Genomic DNA, 19,178 nt, shown 5'->3' on the forward strand with positions numbered 1-19,178 from the left:
AGGGGAGTGCCTGGCACATAGTAAGCGGTCAGGCACTGTTATTTCCTCTCGTTATCATACAGATAGCTCTCGACAGGTAAAGGGGCGGCTGTGAAGCTTGTCCTTGACTTATGCAGGGGTCGGCATGTGTGTATACTCATGTATGTATGAGACACCCTCCCTCCAAAGCTGGCTCTGCAAGGGGTTGTCCAGCCCCCTACAGAGACCCCTCCACCACCCCTGGATGAACTCCCCGACGTGAACACCAGCCTGCGAGGAAGGACCACAGGTGTCACTTTGAAAGCTCTCTGCTGGGCTATTCAAGGAGCCAGTGTCCCAGCCTTCCCAGCCCCTTAGCCGCTGCCACCCGGAGAACATCATTTCCAGGGCCCAGTAATAAGAATCGCAGGGTCAACACTGTCCACTCCTGTTCTGAGAAATTCCGACATTTTGTGAGTGAAGAGTTAGATCTTAACTCTAAAATCTGTAATTTCCAACCCACATGATACAGGCCAACCTGAACGAGCACAGACACAGACCTCGGGGCGCCTGAGGTAGGACTGCCAGGACGAGACTCCTGGATCTTGACCTTCACACGCATGTCTTCCTTTACAAGGGGGCAATTCTTCCTTGTCTGGGCTCAGTCTGATGGCTCTGACCTTTCCTGTGCTCTAAGTAGCCATCGGCCAATCTCACAGCTTCCGGAGACGTGAATGCCAGGCTCAGAAACGGCGCTGCCAAAGTGCCCCTCAAGGAACACGGATGGAGAAGGGTGCCTCTCTCTCGGGAAATTTGGAGACAGCTGTCTGAACACGAGAGAAAACGACCTGGCCAAACCACTCTGGAGACGCGCTAACATCATCACGGGCAGCATATGGGGCCAGGTGGGAAGAAGGTCATTCAAACCTTGTGATTCAGGGTCAGCAGCACTGACGGCCTTTCCTCCTCTTTGCTGACCAATATCCTTGCAAAGTGTATTGGAGAGCAAAGGTAGGACGTTCCACAACCTTCTCCTGACCTCCACAAAGCATTCATGGAAACTAAGCTTGTAACTGCAACGGAGACAACAGCAGCTGACGAGCCTGGAAGGGACAGAGGTTGCTGTGGGTGGTGGGGAGTCCAGGGCCTCTGAAGTCCCAGGATCTGCTAACAGTTGCTCCCTGACCACAAACCTGATAAGCAAGGGAGCCTGGTGGCTGCTCCAGGAGAAACCAAGGACCAACTGGGCCCAGAGTCACACACAGAAGAAACAAAGCTTAGTCAGGAAGTACTGCAAGACAAACCCAGAGGAGCTATATGGAACATCAAGTGAAAATATATTTTTAAGCTTAATTCCTAATAAAGAAAAAAAACCTTAGTTATAACAAATCTCAGTGGGGCGTGAGGGGCACTTGAGTTTCGTGGTTGAAACTAGTAAGAAAATATAAATCCTGGGATACCGTCAGCCACCATATGGCTTCTGTGAGGAAGATTGAGAAAATAATTTTTGTTGCTCTTTTAATTTTCTTGGCATTATAGTTCTATAATAATTTTCCTAAATTTTATAGACACTAGAATTCTCCTGGGCTGGGTTCTGGCAACTCTTTCCGCTATAACTCACCTGGCTAATCACCCACGGTGAGAGGCTTGGCAGGAGACCTGCCGCCAGAACTATTTAAATCCTAGGAGCCGCTCCTGCCCCCACTGCAAGGACCAATTCCAACTTCAGGTTGTGTCCTCCCTCTCATCTAGTCCCATGGTTCTCAAACTGTGTGCCAAGGTACTGCAAGCGCCTCAGTGAATTCACAGGGCACTGACGGATGTTTTAAATTTTTGAGGGAAATACAGCGATCCTCGACACTCGCTGAACACGATGGAAACTATTAGACTGAGGTCGTTCACAGTCTCAACATCGGATCCCGCTCCATTCCTTTGGATGACGTATTTTTACAAAGCTGGGTTTTCAGCGAACACCATGAGAAAAAGTGAGTACTGTGTAAAACTCAGCGTGGAACAGGGCATGAGGGTGGCAGTGTCTCATCTGACTCCAAGTTTGAGTAGTTGTATGCTATCCACCAGGTGCATGCATCCCATTAGTGCACAGCTGCGGTTACTTAAGAATGAAATAAAAATATTATTTCTGCTTTCCATTTTCTGTATTACTTTTTCAAATAACTACTAAGTTGTTGGACGCAATTATTAAGTAGCTTGGACCTAACTACTTAACAGAGTTGTCTAGGGGAGCCATGAAGAGATTACCAAGACACGAAGGGAGCCATGAACCAAGAGTTTGGGAACTGCTGGGCTAAACCATTTTCACAGAGCCAGCTCTCCACGTGCCCGCAGTACCCCGACTCATTTACTAGCTAAACACATCTCACCAAATTCAATGCTTCCCCTTCTTTAAGAAAGTACTGTCTGGAGAAGCAAATGGATGAACGAAGCAGCTACTTTATTAGCGTTCACAGTTACCCTTGCCCACCTAACTGAGAACTGTACTAAGACACTGCAAACTTGGCAATGCCCTTAAAGCTCCAACCATGATATGTTCTGCCCCGGCATCACCATTTCTTAGAGGTTTGGCCTGAAGGAACGTTTGCGTCAGTGTGTGAAGACAGCATACGCTGATGCTCCCTGCAGCACTGTTTGTAACAACAAATACTGGCAACAACCCAAAAGCCACAGCAAAGAACTGGTTCAGTCGCTGACAGTGTTTACACACACTGCAGTACCCAGTACCTCTGTAAAATAACGAGGCTGACAAAGATGTCCGGGATCTTTCATTATGCTGAAAAAAGCAAGTGGCAAAACAGGGCTTTCAGTATGATCACGTTTAAAAATGATAACGTACATATGCTAGTATATGCAGAAAATGAACCTCTGAGGAAATAAACACCAAACTCTTCACTGCTTGTTAGACAAACCAAGGATTTTCCTGGGGGCTCCTGGGGAGAGTTTTAAGGGAAATAACAAACAACAGGCACACCAATCTATGGTGACAGAACGCACAGTAGTGGTCACCATTGGGAGGGTGAGTTGGAAAGGACCTAAAGGAGGCTTCTAAGGGTGATGGTATCATGGGGGGAACAAAATACATGCTGTAAAACCTATCCTGGTCACCCAGAGGACACAGGTCTGTGTCCTTATTCAACCCCAGGTCATCATTACGACTACTGAGATGTGAAAACTAAAACCGCAATGGCTTGTTTTAAACACGTCTGATGTATTCAGCAAAGTGGGCCCTGAGTAAAAACACATCTGCTTCTGCCGGAGGAAGAGGAAGCCTGGGTGGACCAGCTGATAACAAGTGCCACGGGTTATGCGATTGTGATTCCCCGGGCCTGGCGTGTAGCCCACTGGCAGTGCTTGAGGACTGCAGTTGCCACCCCGTATGACCCAAGCTCCTTGAGACTCGCACTGTTTCTTATTTCTGGATTCACGGTGCTGAGACTGACACAAGGTATGCAATAAATATCTTTTGCATGAAAGAAAGAACCAAGAGATACGACCAGAAGATCCCAAGAATTTTTATGACCACTTGAAGAGCAGAAGAGATAAGTCTTAACCCACCAAGTTATAGGTCACTCTGCATACTGAACCAATCTTCTCATCTCAGGGTACTGAAACATCCTGGTTATGAGTCCACTGGCCAGTAAGGGCCACGAGGAAGGAATTTTGGTCTGGTTTGTTCCCTGCTGTAGTAAGTGCCTGTGGGATGGCTGACTGAAAGAATGTCTTCCCCTCTAGGTGGTCAGCGCCTGAGGGCAGGCCCGGGGCTTTGATTTTGCACCCTTAGCACATGGCTGGGAAATGTGCTCCACAGAGGTAGGAGGAAGTGAATGGAAGGGTACTCACGGCCAGGAAGCCCAGCTTGCCTCCACAACGGGTCTGGAGTCCCATGGCAGCAGTCAGATGGATCTCGACCAGCGTGCTGGGTGGGATTTTCTCCTCCGCACACTCTGCCAGGTTGACGGCACACAGAGCCATGTGCACGTCTGAACAGGCGGATCCCACGGAAAGCTTCCCTGTGAGGCCAAAACACGAATGTTGACAAATCCCCCACAGAACTTTCCCTGCTTTCTAGCACATCAGTGGAACCAGAGGAGAAAGCACAAGAGCTCTATGATCAGACGGCCCTGGGTGGAGTCCAGCCTCCACGACATACTAGCTGTGTGCTCCTTTCTAACTCACAGGGTTGCTGGGGTCAAGAGAAAACGCATGACAGGGCTGGGCCCAGGGTTCTTGTACAAATGGGAACAGTCAGGGCTGCGGGTCACTGGACAGGACTCAGAGGCACACACTGCAACAAGGTCTAAAACAGCATCAACTGCACGGCCACATTGTACTAATACACTCCTGCGCCCCCAAAGTTCCAAGAAAAAAAACCAAACATCCTGTCGCCGAGTCAATTCCGACTCATAGCGACCCTATAGGATAGAGTAGAATGACCCCATAGGGTTTCCAAGGAGCGGCTGGTGGATTCAAACTGCTGACCTTTTGGTGAGCAGCTGAGCTCTTAACCACTGTGCCACCAGTGAAAAATTAAATTTCCTGATTTGAATTTACTTTCATTTAAAAAAAAAAATTCACAAAATATAAGCATGTCCCCTTTCGAGGGGAGAAGTAACACAAAGCTCATCAACGACAGAGCTGGACATACCTTGGGTTAGCAGCTAGAAGGCCGTGAAAGGCTTGCCACACCCACTCTTGCACAGCCGCTCATCTAGGGGTGGCCCTGAAGTCAGGGGACAAAGTGCTCATCAAGGGGCTGGGGGGTCAGCAAGCCTTACCAAGGCCTTCACGCTGTCGCTGCCCTTGGTCCTCATTGCAAGGGCTGGGAGGTGATGAGGGCAAGCAACCTCCTCACTTTGCTGAGGGGAGACTGAGCCTCAGGGGCGGCTGTGGACGTGCCCCGGTCAAAGCCCCAGACGGAGGAAAGGCAGGCCTCCCAACCTGGCCCAGCCCAGTGTTCTTCCTGCTGCACCTCTGTCTCCCTGGCTTCTTTTTCAGAGTAGGAGGCCTCAGCCTTCACACTTTATTATTTTGTACTGCTGTTACCTGTCTGTCTCCCCTAGGAGGCTCGAGGCTTCGTCCTCCAGGGACAGGGCGGAGGGCAGTGTGGGAACCACTTTTTGTTCACCTCCACCTGCTCAGAGCCTAGAACAGAGCCTGGCCGGGCAGTGCTCTGCTCAGTGAATGTGGAGGAAATGAGTGCCGTGAAGCTTCCCAGCTGGAATTTTCAAGAACATGACAGCTAGGAGAACCCGGCTTCCTGAGCTGAGACTGGGGCACGGGCTAGCTCGATCCCCCAAAGGGCACATTGAGAGCAGAGAAGGAAAAAGGAGGAAGATCTACAGATAGGGACCTGCTACTGAAAACCTACCACGAGTCCAGGGATGAAGAGCCCACAATTGGCTCCGCAGTCTCCGGCCCATGCCTGGTTACTCCCCCAGCTTCCAGGCTGAAGCTCCTCCCTGCCACCCAGGCATCTCCAACACCTTCCTTTACCAAATCCTACTGTTACTGTCTGGCCCTCATCGTGCTGGACTCCCCAGTGGCAACCTCCCTTCTGGAACCTTCTCTGTCCTTGCTGCCTAAGCCTCCTCTGACCTCTCCACCTGCTCCTTCTTAGGCAGGCCCTTCCTGTGGGTCCCTGTCCTTTATATCAGTGTTCTTCTGGATGCTCTGGGGCCCCTCTCCACCACACGCCCTCCGTCAGCCCCCTTGGTTTTCAGTCACATCTGGAGGCAAAGACCCAGTTCACCCCTCAACTGCAGACCCTGCACGCACGTCCTGCTCTTCCTCCTGTTCCCTCAGCCCTGTTGGTGGCACCAGCATTCACCCAGACCCCAAAGCAACGAACCAGGGAACCTTCTGCCGGCTCTTTTCCTTACCCATCACATCCAGTGGGCTCCTAAGTGCTGACAATTCCACTTTCCAATTTTCTCTCCAATCTGTCTTGTTGGAATCTCTCATCTTCAATTTTGCAGCTGCTCCTATGTGGCCTCCCTGACTCTTCAACCTCTCGGATCCACTCTACCTGCCGTCAGCGTGAACCTTCTGAACTCTAGATGCACAGCTCTGATTACACGGTTATTTCCCCACGCCCTTCACTGGATAACTACCAGCCGAGCATCCAAACCGTTCATGATCCAGACACTGCCACTGTCCCTCCCGCCCTGGCTACCACCACTCTAGTTCCAGTGAAATGTTATTCTCCAGGGCCACCGCAGGCAGGGTGCCTCCTTTTGGACATCACGGCCTTCCACAGAGCCAGTGAAGTCTATGCGTCCTCCCATGCAGGACCAATACTTGGCCTCCCCAGAAAGCCTTTGTTGAAACCTCCCCAGCCAGTGCCCTATCCCCGCATTATAGAATGTTTCTTCTGCCTCGAACACACCGACTGTAATTCATCCAACTCTAATAGGAAGACCTGTCTGCTTTTCTACTAGACTGTGAGTTACTGAATAAACTAATTTATATTACATTAAATTTAAAATGGCATCAATTTCAAGTCTCACCATTAAGTACCACCAAGAAGGAAAAACACCATGCCAACCAAACCATTTCATGCTGTTGTTCACAGGATGCACCCGAGTGTAGGGATAATGTGACAAAAGGCACACCTTAGAGCTCATGGACCTCAGCAACAAGCCACTCCACAGCTGAGCGGCAGGTGGAAGGTGCCCTACCACTCTGAAGGGCAGGGTGAGGGGGACTTTGGCTGGGGTGGAACACTGGCAAACCACGGCAAAGTGGTGAGCTGGCATGGGCACCTCGTGGCAAACCAGGTGGGGCGGCCTCCCCTCACCTGTGATGTGCAGCTGGTGCAGCCTGTGGTAGGCCAGGGCTGCATCTCGGGCGCTGGTCTTTGCTTCGTCCTCAAAGCCCGCCGTGGCTGGGGTGGCCCGCCGGCGCTGGAAGACCTTCTTGAGCAGCCAGCGCACCAGGCGGAGCTTCTGCAGGCTGTAGCGGATCACGTTCCAGGAGAGACTGCAGGCCAGATCCAGGCGGGAGGTGGGCAGTGCCCGGCCCAGAACCGAAAGGCAAGTCTGTAGGTTGGTGGCAGCAGCCGCAAAATCCCCCTAGAAAGCAGCAAGAGGGTGTAATAGCCATGGTCTTGCTGGGGTCGTTTTGCTTTGTTGTTGCTTTCTTTTTAATAATTTATTTTTGTCATTGAGAATATACACAGTGGAACACACAGAAATTCAACCATTTTTACGTGTATAATCCAGTGACACTGATTACATTCTTTGAGCTGTGCACCCATTCTCACCCTCCTTTTCCGAGTTGTGCAACCATTCTCACCCTCCTGTTCCTCCCCCATTAACGCGAGCTCACTGTTCCATAAGGTTCCCACCTAATCTTTCAGGTTGCCGTTGTCAATTTGATCCTATATAGATTGATCTTAAAAGAGCCCAATGCTCATGGCAGACATTCTTTACTAGTTAAGCTGAACTATTTCGTTCGAAGAAGGCTTCGGGGGTATTTTTGGTTGAAGGTTTAAAGATTATCTCAGGACAATATTTTTGTGGGTTCACCCAGCCTCCGTGGCTCCAGAAAGTCTGGAGTCCATGACAATTTGAAATTCTGTTCTCCATTTTCCCCCCTTTTGGTCGGGATTCCTCTATAGAATCCTTGATCAAAACATTTAGTAATGGTAGCTGGGCACCATTCAGTTCTTCTGGTCTCATGGCAAAGGAAGCATTTGTTCATGGAGGCACACATTTTTGGCTTTGTTTTTAATAAAAACTTCTATCACCTCCCCTCATTATCAGAGTAACACGTGCTCATTGAGGAAAATCTGGGGAACTTCAGAATGCTACAAAAAAGAAAGCAGAAATCCCCTATTATCTCAGCTTCCAGAGAGAATCACACTGACCCAGTGATGTATTTTCTCCCAGGCTTTTTATTAAACTGGGATTGTGCTGGGTTCTGTCTTTGAGCAAATCAGGGCTTTGAACCCCTTTCTTCAGGTTCAAGCCCCTGCTGAGAATTTGAATTTTTAACAAGTTTCTAGGTGATGCTAAATACTGGTTAGGGACCAATTCTAAGAATCACTAGTAGAACCAAACCCCACCAAATCTTCTGCTTTCGAGTAGATTCTGACTCATAGCGACCCTATAAGACAGTGTAGAACTGCCCCATAGAGTTTCCAAGGCTGTAAATCTTTATGGAAGCAGACTGTCACATCTTTCTCCCATGGAGCAGCTGGCAGGTTCAAACTGCTGACCTTTCAGTTAGCAGCCGAGCACTTTAACCAGTGTGCCATCAGGGCTCCTGCATTAGTAGAGCAGTGGTTTTCAAAATTATGCGTAACAGTCACCTGGGGATTCTTCCTGTCACACTACAGACTGTGGACCATTGGGTCTGTGGAGTTACTTCTGCACAGGTGCTCTTCCTCCCCTTGGGTACCACAAGCACCTCCCACAGGACTCTGTACACAGTGGGGACTCAACACAAGCTACTGAGATATGGGGCTGAGCCCAGGGGAGGGATGGGAAGGTGGAGAGCAGAGCTCACCCTGGCGAGGTCTACGTCTGCCTGCTTCCGGTGTCTCCAGAAGGTGACAGAGGAGCGAGAGTGTGGTCGGATCACCGGCTCCCCGTGGACCAGCAGCTTCACAAAGACACTCAGAACAATCACGCCATTGACCAGCCATAAGAGGAGCGTTGGCATCATCCAGTCAAACCAGCCTCCAGAACCTGAAGGGGAACACCTTGGCTGAGCCTGTGAGGAAGGGCTTCCTGAGACGCCCTGGGAGACTGCAGGGTAGCTGGCTGACCCCAAAATTGTGACACGAAAGAGCCTCATTTTCAGAAGAAAGGGTAGGATCACATGATTGCTTCAGTTCGTAACGTGCTTGAGACAGGAGTAATACATACACTTTAATCCACACGCCAGGCACATTTGAGACAATTTTACAGCTTATGTAGGAACCCTGATGCCTTTGCCTTTACGGAGCAGAGTGCCACAAAAATCTTTTGTTAGTCAAAGGTCGTTAGGATGCTGGCTTCACAACTCAGGTAAAAAACCCCACATCCTTCCTCAAACAGGCCCCTCCTGCCCATCCCGGGGTAATTATAGCAGCACAGGCTCCTGATTTGTTTTGCTCTTTCTGACCAAACTTGGGTTGCCCCACTTCCCAAATGCGACCTATCAGCCCTACCAGAAGCAGGCAGGCGGGGCCCACTACAAAAGCCCTTGGCATCTGGGGGACAAGCCAGGGCCCTGCACACAGGGGGTCCCCTGCCACAGCAGTCCAACACACATGGTACCGCCAGGGCCTCCACTCACCTGACTCAAGGGATAAGACGCTGCGGCCGGAGCCTGTGTATGGGTGCTGGTCCGAGTCGCGGTTCCCTCCCCACTGCAGCAGGGACGTCAGAGGGTTAAAGGAGAGGCAGAGGAAGGTGAGGAAGCACAGCAGAATGCGTGAGCGGTCCACCATGCCCAGCGCCACCGGAGGAGAGTCCGGCTCGTCTTTGACCTGAAACCAGAACCGCAGTCCGAATGAGCACTGTGTGGGCTTCACAGCATGCTACTTTTACATATATTGGGAAACCGACTGTGAGGCTTCAATTTGAGGCCAGAAATCAGATGGGAATAAACAGGGGGACACATGGTCCGTGATTCAAGAACTGCTGCTCAAACACTGGTGCGTCTGCCCTCTCGTTGACTAGGAAGACAGACAACGCTTCCTAAGACCTAAGGCAGGAGAGTTGCCTTTTAAAACAGAGTTCAAGCACAAAACCGAACACAGTGCATGACTGTTGCTATGAAATTCCAGCATGAGAAGATATAATTCAGCTGACACGAAGCACATCAGTGGTCACCTAAGGCCAGAGCGGGGTCTGTGAGCCCCCTGCTGAGATCACGAAGGAGCTTTCCGGGGTGACGGAAATGTCCCACATCTTGACTGTGGTGATAGCTCCAAGTGTTTACATTTGTCAACGCTCAGCATACTGTACCTTTGAAACAGGTGTATTTTACTGCAATAAATTATATCTCAGTAAAGCTGATTAAAGACATAATACTGCCCCCCGCCCCCATTTTAGGGAGGGCGAACTAAAGGCAGAGCCCTATCCACCCTCCCTCCTAGGCCGGGGGATCTCACAAGGAAAGAGGGATGAAGGCTGGAGCTGGGTCTCTCCTGAGTCCCAGCACGTACCTACCCTGCCACTCGTCTTCAATAGTTTAAAACCATTTGGAAATTTCTTCCGACGACCCAGTTGTTGCTGCTCGTTGCCGTGGAGTCGGTTCCGACTCATTGCGACCCCTTGTGTGCAGAGTAGAACTGCTCCATTGGGTTTTCAAGGCTCTGACCTTTTAGAAGCAGATGGCCAAGCCTGTCTTGAGGTACCTCTGGGTGGGTTCCAACATCAACCTTTCAGCTAGTAGACGAGCACTTAACCATTTGCGCCACTCAGGAATGCCAGAAGCCTAGCTAATTCTACTTACATATCATATGGCCTATTGTTATAAAACAGAATCACATTTATAAAATATTTCAAAAGGAGAGCTTCCTCAGTAAAATCAAGTACATGTCTACAATAAAAAATTGGCTTAAAAACACATACTACAAAGGGATTTTCTGCTTTTGGGGACAGAATTTGCCAACGTCAAAATACAGCAGAGAACCCGGCGGTCTCCACAGCTCCCCAGAAAATCACTAGGCTTTCAGCCTCCTTTAACTAACTCCATCAAACCACAATTGTCAGGGGCTTTCTTTGACTATAAAAGACATTTGGTTTGAATGTTATCTGTTAGACTGCAAACTGCAATCATTTCCAGAAAGAGGACCCAGAGGCAGCCTCGTCCTAAACCCGTGGATCAACCTCACAAAGTAGTCTTGCCAGGCCCATTACGGGCAGAGGGAAGTAATGAGGCGCCTCTGGCAACTCCCTGAGCCCACAGCTGCTGCGTGTCCCATTTTGGATTCGGCTCTTATTCCTCTCTGATGGGTCACTATTAATCAGAATCAACTCCACGGCAATGGGTTTTTGTTCTTTTTGGGCCTTTTCGGCAAGAACCAGTTAGGCCTGAGGGGCTGTTTCTCCCCAGGGTGGTTTTCTCCGTCTTCATTCTCCACGACCTGGCTCACTTCACAGAACCAACCCCTGCTCTGATCCAGCCCGGATCCTCTGAGCACCTGGCCGGCCCGGACTTGGCCTGGTCTGTGGCCTCTGCACTGTTTTCTCAGCTAGGGAGATGGAGAAATACCAGGGGCCAGAGATTTCAAAAGCTCATACCTTTGCATCATCCAACAAAGGACTTCCCGGCTCAGAGTCGATAGAGTATGGGGAGAAGCCAGCCTGGGACCCTGAGTCTGAGGCCGGGGGTGACATCAAGAGGACGTTCTGATTAAAGTCATCAATCTTCAGGTCCATGTCATTGTCCACCAGGCTGCCTAGGTCGATGCCCTTCAGGAGCTCTGCAAAGACACACCCCCTGGTAAACGGAGCCACACCTGGGCAGGGCTGGGCTGGGCCCGGGGTACGCAGCCCTGCTCTGGTTCACCCCGAGGGCCCCATACGTGTCTGTGGGCCTGCCACAGTGCCCAGCATGGGGCTCTCACATAACCGACAAGCTGGAACCCTTTCCTCAACGAGCTCACTCACTGTTTTTCTGGTTCGCCAGCTTCAGCACCATGTTCTCCTGGCGCAGTTTATGATTGACCTGCTGCAGGTATTTGATATAATCAATGGCTTTCCTCAGAACGCCAGACTTGTGCATCTGGGAAGGGAGACATGAAAACCACCGTAAGGCACTGCGCAGCGCACAGTCCACTGACCAGGAAGAGCTTGGGGTTGACAGCCTGGCTCTGGAGTGGGACACTGTGCTACCCAGGAGAAGTTACTTGATCTCTCTGAACCTCACCTCCTTCCCTATAAAGTGGGGAGGATGAGTGGGTGTGACTTGCAGGCCTGCAGTGAGGGCTGAATGAGACAATCTACACACAGCAACACTCGATAAACAAACACTGGCTATCATTCCCACTTCTTAGGATAACACGGTCTCCACAACAAACTTAAAGAAAACAAATGACTAGCAAAACATCAGAACATTTTTGGATGGTTATCTTAAGTAAAGGCATATCAGCACCTTTAAGATTTGTAGGTAACAAAGAAAATAATAAAATCCTTTTTCAAAATAGGGGTCATAGTAAACAAATAAGAGGTAAAAATCTCCTAGATGCCCGGAGACACATGAACTAAAATATAAAAATATGTGGAAAATCAATTTCCTCTATTGCTATTGGTCAAAGACCCAATCTCCATTTTCTATCTCCCTTCCCTAAAAGGTACAAATATGCTAGCAATGCCATCAGCTGACTCCGAGGTATACACAGTCCTGCACCTGGTTCCCGGTGTATGGCAGCTCTCTCTCTCTGCCTGACACTTGGGTCCATAATGCCTGCAGAGTAGGGTCAAAAGTTGCAGTGCAGTGGGTTACTTAATATGGCCCTTCTTTTTTTTTTTTTAAGTCATAGTCTTGAACTGCCACCAATAACTGGGTGGGACTATGCAAATAAGGTACATGGCATCCTTGTCAGGGTGAGACCATACAAATAAGGTATATGGAACCCTAACAAGGGAATTGGTCAGTTTTGCCATCCTGCTAGGCTTAAAATGAGCCGTCCCAGCGGCAGACAGGGAAGATCTGACTACCACCAAGAAGAGTTGGGAGCGGAGCGTGTCCTTTGGACCTGGGATCCCTGTGCTGAGATCCTCCTAGACCCAGGAGACAGACAGAAAGAGCTGTAACACCACAGACGGCAAGACAGCAAGAAGCATTGGCAGAAGAAGCGGGAGACTGGCAAGAGATGGCACGGTGAGCTTCCTGGCTCAAAGAGCAAGAAAGCTAAGTGCCTTTGGGCAGACGGCTTGCTGGAGGAGTGGGGTGTCTTGGGATGCGTGGTGGAGCTAGGCTCCCTGACCCACAGAGAGCTGAGTGCCTTCAGGCTGAGGCTTACTGGTAGGAAGGGGTGCCCCTGGGGCACTTACTGGCAGACCCAAAGAGTTTTGTAACTTGCCTGAGCAGGTGAGGGGCTGAGAGGCCAAGGGCCAGAGAGAGGCCTGCCTGCAGGTGTGGCTGAGAAGAGGCTGTCCTGATCAGAAAAACTGTATCCTGAACCGTAACCTGTTACTTTCCTAATAAACCTCATAACTGACAGTATGGTCTGTGAGTTCTGTGTGACCACTGCGATGAGTTACTGAACCCAGCAGAGAAGGAGAAAGTGCCACAGGAGGGATGGCTGGTGTCAGAATTGGTAAAAAGTTTGGAGGGTAGAGGTAAGTCTGACCTCTGCCTCGTAGCTATCAGCCTTGGGCTGTTGAAGGTGATACTGATTCTCTCTTCCCCTTGTAAAGTTAGCAGGAGGTCAGACGCCTCCACCACGCCATTTTTACAAAGGTCCAGGCGGGCCAGTGCCCATTCACCCTCAACAGTTCCCTCACATTGGTTAATAGTTTATAATCTTGACAAGCACCCAGACGCTTTAATAAGAAAGCACCTCTAACTCCTTCTTGCATTCACTCAACCTGGGCCTGGAATGTGCTCGTCTTTCCTAACCCCCATGGCAAGGACAGGTAGAACGAAGAGGGTGGGGTGTGAGGCACCATTTTGCTTGGCACCTACCTTGGCATCTGTCCCCATGACTAGGTCTTTTAATTCGATGATTTTGTCATTGATGGAGGAGCGATACCGCTTCTCAATGATGTTGTGCGTTGTCCGCCTTTCTCCTTCTTTGGGGGGCTCCATCTGCTTAATCCCCCCAGGTACCTGCTTAATGGGCACCTTCTCCTGCCCCATCATCACAGGCATTGTGGTCAGAATGGTCCCATTGCTGCCCACCAGGGTCTAGAACAGGCACAGGGGCAGAATCACAGCTTCAGTGGTCTGCACAAAGCAATCTCAGACACAAACCTGCTCACCCCCAGCCACGTGGCATCACTTGGCAATGCTTCATGCAGCCTTCCAGGGTTAGTTAAGTCAGGCCCCAGGGAGCCTTGGGAGCCACCATGGAATCTCAGCCACTAGCTGTCTTCCAGAATGGTTGACAGTAAATTGCACCACAATACGGTTAATATCTAAGTGTGTCTTAACCTTTGATGCAGGGGTACCAGAAACAAGCCACATGACTTCTGCTTAGCTGTCAAACTGTTAACCACCTCTCGGCCATACACTGTGCACCAGAGATACAGGACACTTTCTCCTGGTATCTGACACATTTTTCCTCTCAGGTGACAATTAAGGAACTTATTATATTTCCTTATACAACTTGGCCAGCAAAAGCTCAGGTCAGACGCTCTCAATCAGAGCAATTTTATTAAATAAACCAACCAACTGCATAGGTTACCCCTTTTCTTCCCCTCAACCCTGCTTTCCTGTCTTTTTGTTTCAATTTTTAGCAATTTTTAGTTGTATTTTCTTCAATGAATGGCTTCAATATCCAAATGGCCAATAAATAAAAAGTTGCACATTATCACTAGTCTTCAGGAAATAATTTACACATAATAAAAATACACAAATCTGAAGGGTACAGCTTGACGAGTTTTTATGGAGGTATACACCTGTGTAACCACCCAGTGAAAGACAGAGATCATTTCTGTCCCCTCAGAACGTTCTCTCATGTCTTCCCAGCCAGTATCTGCCCTCTGCAGCCCCACTCTGTAAGCACTGCTCTGACCTGTTACTATAGCTTAGTTCGCCTCTTTTGAACATCACAGAAATGGAATCATCAGCACAAAACTCTTGTGACGGGCTTCTATTGCTCAACATATGACTTCTGAGGTATGTCCATGTCCTTGGATGTATATGAATCGTTCTTTTACTTATTGCTGGGCATAATTTCATTGTATGACTATACCCTAATTTGTTTATCTGTTCTCCTGTTGATAGGCATTTGGGTTGTATCTAGATTTTGGCTTTTATGAATAAAGCTAGTGCTTCCAAATTTGAAACTCCCTTTTCTTCTATCTATATGGTTATTACGAGTCAGTATCAACTTGACTGCAATGGGTTTGGTTTTCTCTCTAACAGACTCTCTTGCCTCAGAAGGCTGAAGAGGCAAAGAGCCCACACCTCAAGGACAGGGTGCCTCCTGTGCCCCTCACTTGGAGCCCCTCCCTGCCTGGTGGCCCTAGTGTCCTTCAGAAGCCAAACCTCCATCAACAGGACCTAAGAGGCAGGTGGCCCTGGATGGAGCTGCTGTCCTCTGGTCTTCTCCCCTCCCTCTGCGTGGGTCCCAGTACTCCCATGTTACACACATTGGTGGTACTTCTTCAAAGAAAAAAATATAAGTTAAAAGAGGGGTGGTGACATTTGCAATGTGACTGATAAATGCTTTAGCACTGCTGACACCCACTCAGCAACTAGACTCTGTGATCATCCCGGAGGCCTAGCACCTCCAGAAAGGAGGCAAGAGGAAGGTAGGGAGCAGGCCGCTCTTACTGGTACTTGCAGGGCGGCTGTCTGGATGGGAGTGGTGAGGGCAGTGAGGGCTGGATTCTGGACCGCGGCCATGACAGGGCTGCCATCTGTCTTCAGTGTGGTCAAAACAAGGGAATCTGTCTTGATGATCTGAGGCTGTACGAGGACCTGGATGGGGAGGAAGAAAAGGGAAAGGAAGGTTGCATTATTTTTCTATTTTGTACCTGTTTCTTACTATGTAGACATTCCAAGAAAGAATAAGAAAAGATAATTTTCATGAAACTGAGACTCAAAAAAATAACAGGAAACCTCACAGAAGCCCATTTTCCAGAGCTGGCTATTTTGTACAGCTTGGATTCTGGGTGAGGAGAGGCAGAAGGTATAGCTGAAGAGGGCTTGGAGTTCTAGGCTGAAAGGCTCTGGGGAGAGTGACCAAGCAGGCCAAGCGGGACAGGCTGGGCAGAGGGGGCAGGGAAAGACATCTGATTTTGGACGGACACTCAGGAAAGCTAGGAACCTGGCTGAGATGCAAAGATGATATGCCTAGGGGGTGGTGGTGGTGGTGATTATTTTAAGATAAATGACTTTGGTAAGAAAATACAGTCCACTATAACACATGACTTCAATCTTTTTTAGATTACAAAAGTAATGCATGCTCAGAATCTACTGTAGAAAATATGGAAAAGGGAAAATTACAAACAAGAAAGTCAGTTGCAAGATAACATTTTCGTACATCTCTTTCCCGTTTTATTTGTAATGTACCATCTATGTGTTATACAGGATGTCTTCACCCGGTCTGTGTGTAAACAGTTGACGATCTTGCTCACCAAGCGCGTGTGAATACCCGTGTGGAGTGCCGATGTGACCTCAGCCAGGTCTCCAGACCCAGTGCTCACTGTGCACCCTCCAGCCTGATGAGCCACTCCTTGTACACTGTGGCTGGTCCTTCTTAGACATGGACCATATCTTCAACCAGGGACCTGCCAACAACCCCTCCTTGAAGCCCTGCCAAATACCTACCGGGACCTGCTGCACCTGGGGAGCGGCCACCGTCTGTACCGTGGCAGGGGCCAGGGTCTGCAGTGTGCCATTGGCCGTCTGCGTCAGTACCCGCTGGGCCTGGACCGTCTGCACCTGCTGCTGGATGGTAACTGGCTGCACCTGGGAGGACGTCACCAGGCTTTGGACTTGAGGCTGAAGGACTTGGGAGAAGAGGAGAAAAAGTCACGCAGTCGCTGCAGCAATAACCGAGGGTGGGGTGCCTCCTCAGGAGTCCAACCCCACCTGCTGCTGAGAAGATGCGCACCACCATTTACAAGCTGGTCTAGATAACAAGAACATCCCTGAAGGACTGTATCCATCTCTGAAGGAACGAGTACAAATGATTTCATTACTCTGGGAGCTGGAAAGGGGAGTGAGGGAAGCTACTCAGCAAATGACTGCTCCCAGCAGGAGGGGCCACAGATGTTCCCAGTCAACACTGCCTGGGGCTTCACGGCCTCTATCCTTTCTGGGTACTAAGTGTACTCTGGGAAGGCTGCCCCACCCCACCACCACCACCCACCCCGCCCCTTAATCCTTGAAGTCCACTGAGGAGCTCCATCAGAATCTGAAATGCAGAGCAATACCAGTTCCACCCCGGGCTGCCACAGCTCAGAGGGAAACCTGGCAAAGAGGTGTTGGAATACAGCTCCACACAGACAGCGAGCCACCGTGACCCACGCGCTCGCTCCGCACACGCTGAGGGCCGCTGGGAGGCCTGCTACTCAGATGGAGCACCCAGACTACAGGGCGCGTGCGTCTCCAGTGTGGGTGCTCAGGGGTCTATTGAACGAATGGTTCACAACTTATGGGGGCTGAGAATGGGCTGCTGCTTCAGCAAAAAGCTGGGCAAGTTTGGAGCCTCATTTTATTCGAGGCTCACCCTCCAGTTACCAGGATGATCCTCTGCCTGCTACGCTGGCGAGCATCTTTGACCAAATGTCATCAAGGCAGGGATGGGAAACGCTCCTGTACCACTGTTCTCACCCCTAGTTATCAGACCCATTCAGACAGGGCCCAGGCAATGCCGTCTGTACCCCCAACAGGACAGGGCTATGTACAGTCTGCCTAGTAGCGTCTGAACGCCGGCACAGAGACATTTTGGCCGACCAGCCAGGCTCCCTCACACCTGACTTGGGAGTCACCTTGAAAGCTGGTAGCTGCATTCTGGTAGATCAGGGGCTGCTGGATGATCCTGGTCTGGGGGGCGGTGCTGAATGTGGGGGTGATCATCACCGTCTGTGGCTGCAGCTGAGCCTGGGGCTGAGGCTGGGGCTGGGGGCGGGGCTGAAGAACTGGAGTGGCCCTCGGCGGGTTGGGGACCGTGGTGGGGGGAACCTTGACCTGCAGGGCCGGAGCCTGTGGGGAGGCAGCCGAGGGAGAGAAGGAAGGCAAGGGGACCTGGCTGAATGACCGCTGCATTGAGGGGTCCACGGCACCGCCGCTGCTGCCCCCGCCACTTCCGCCGCCACTGCCACCATTGGAACTTCCGCCACCGCTGCCGCCGCCGCCACCAGGGAAGGAGCTACACAGCTGCTCGGAAAACAAGTCCGGGAACTCTCCCACTTGATTGCTGACAAACTGCAGCATCTCTGCGAACAAAGGAAAAGGGGACTTTCATTGCCATCCAAAGTATCTACTAACTTCCACATTTGCCTAAGAAAACTGTGGCATGAAAGTCCAATAGCTTTCCCACGGCCATGCCAGAAACGGGTCAGGAAGCCCTTGCCGCCCTCTCGTGTGGGGGTCACCTGGGCCAAGAGCCACCAATCAAGGGCCCCGGGACAAAGGGACAGGATTTCCTCTGTTTGATGGTCTTTCCTCACCTCTCCCTCACCTCCAGGCTCTATCTATGTACTTTCCTGATTGATTTTTTCGGTGATAATGACCGCTATTTCTATACCAGGTGGATATTGCTCGGTAGATGGTATCGCTGGCCCCATTTCCAGCTGGGGACACTGAGGCAGAGTGTGTGCAATCACTATCCCAGGGCCTTGGAGTTTAGCACCTTGGACTGTGAGGCCGCCTCCAATCTCAGCATTGCCTCCAGGGCAGACCTGCCTCCCCCAGCCCTAAGCAGTCTTTCCTCCTCACCCCCAGCAGCCCCTGGGTCTTCTCCACCAGAGGTGTTAAGCCCCACGGTTACAACCCCAGGCACCCTCAGTGCCTCAGGGACACTCAGGGACAATGAAGTCGCTGGCCCTTGAGTCATGGGTCTTTAGGGTGGAAGAAATGGACAGATCGTAGATCTTTCATATAAAGATCATATGATATCCAGAACTGGGAAATAACTTGGCCAAGGTCAGGATCAGCACCAGTTCTCTGCTTCCAGCCTCCTGTTCTTCTTCTGCACCACATCACGTTGGTGGATGGGTAGGGCGGGGCAACTGGCCTGCCCTGGGCGCAGCACCCGGAAGGCCTGCTCTGGTCCTCCTCTGGCTGTGCGAGAAGTCTGTGCGGCCAAGGAAGGGTCTACCTGGAGGTCCTACTTCTAGTTCAGGCTCTGGATACCCAGAACCCCTGCCTTTCTGGCCTAAACGGCCCCTAAGCCAGGCTCCCTGTCTGCAAGAACCTCTTCCCTGGTCTATCCTCCCAGCAGTTTACCAAAGCCCAACTTAACCCACCACTAATAACTCATCTCTCACGACACCATCCTCCTCTTAGGGCTGGTCTCCGTTAGGAGTCTAGGTCCTCAACTTTGTCCCAGGTGTCTTCAGGTTTACAACTGTCAACCTCCCGCTTTC

The 19,178-nt window shown here is 50.6% G+C and overlaps 1 protein-coding gene across 1 annotated transcript in view; it reads right to left on the reverse strand.

Annotated features, from left to right (window-relative positions):
* The window catches only part of SREBF2 (sterol regulatory element binding transcription factor 2), a 69,526-nt gene that overhangs the window by 12,646 nt on the left and 37,702 nt on the right, over positions 1-19,178 (reverse strand). Inside the window, exons 2-11 of the mRNA XM_064283441.1 lie at positions 17,580-18,026; positions 16,414-16,595; positions 15,415-15,561; positions 13,600-13,821; positions 11,580-11,694; positions 11,211-11,392; positions 9,256-9,448; positions 8,482-8,663; positions 6,770-7,043; positions 3,814-3,983 (exon numbers count right to left, since the gene is read on the reverse strand). Coding sequence (XP_064139511.1) covers positions 3,814-3,983; positions 6,770-7,043; positions 8,482-8,663; positions 9,256-9,448; positions 11,211-11,392; positions 11,580-11,694; positions 13,600-13,821; positions 15,415-15,561; positions 16,414-16,595; positions 17,580-18,026 — 2,114 coding nt within the window. The remainder of the gene's footprint in view (positions 1-3,813; positions 3,984-6,769; positions 7,044-8,481; positions 8,664-9,255; positions 9,449-11,210; positions 11,393-11,579; positions 11,695-13,599; positions 13,822-15,414; positions 15,562-16,413; positions 16,596-17,579; positions 18,027-19,178) is intronic.

This window comes from Loxodonta africana, chromosome 4 (genome assembly GCF_030014295.1).
Source record: "Loxodonta africana isolate mLoxAfr1 chromosome 4, mLoxAfr1.hap2, whole genome shotgun sequence".
In the NCBI taxonomy this organism is placed as follows: domain Eukaryota; kingdom Metazoa; phylum Chordata; class Mammalia; order Proboscidea; family Elephantidae; genus Loxodonta; species Loxodonta africana.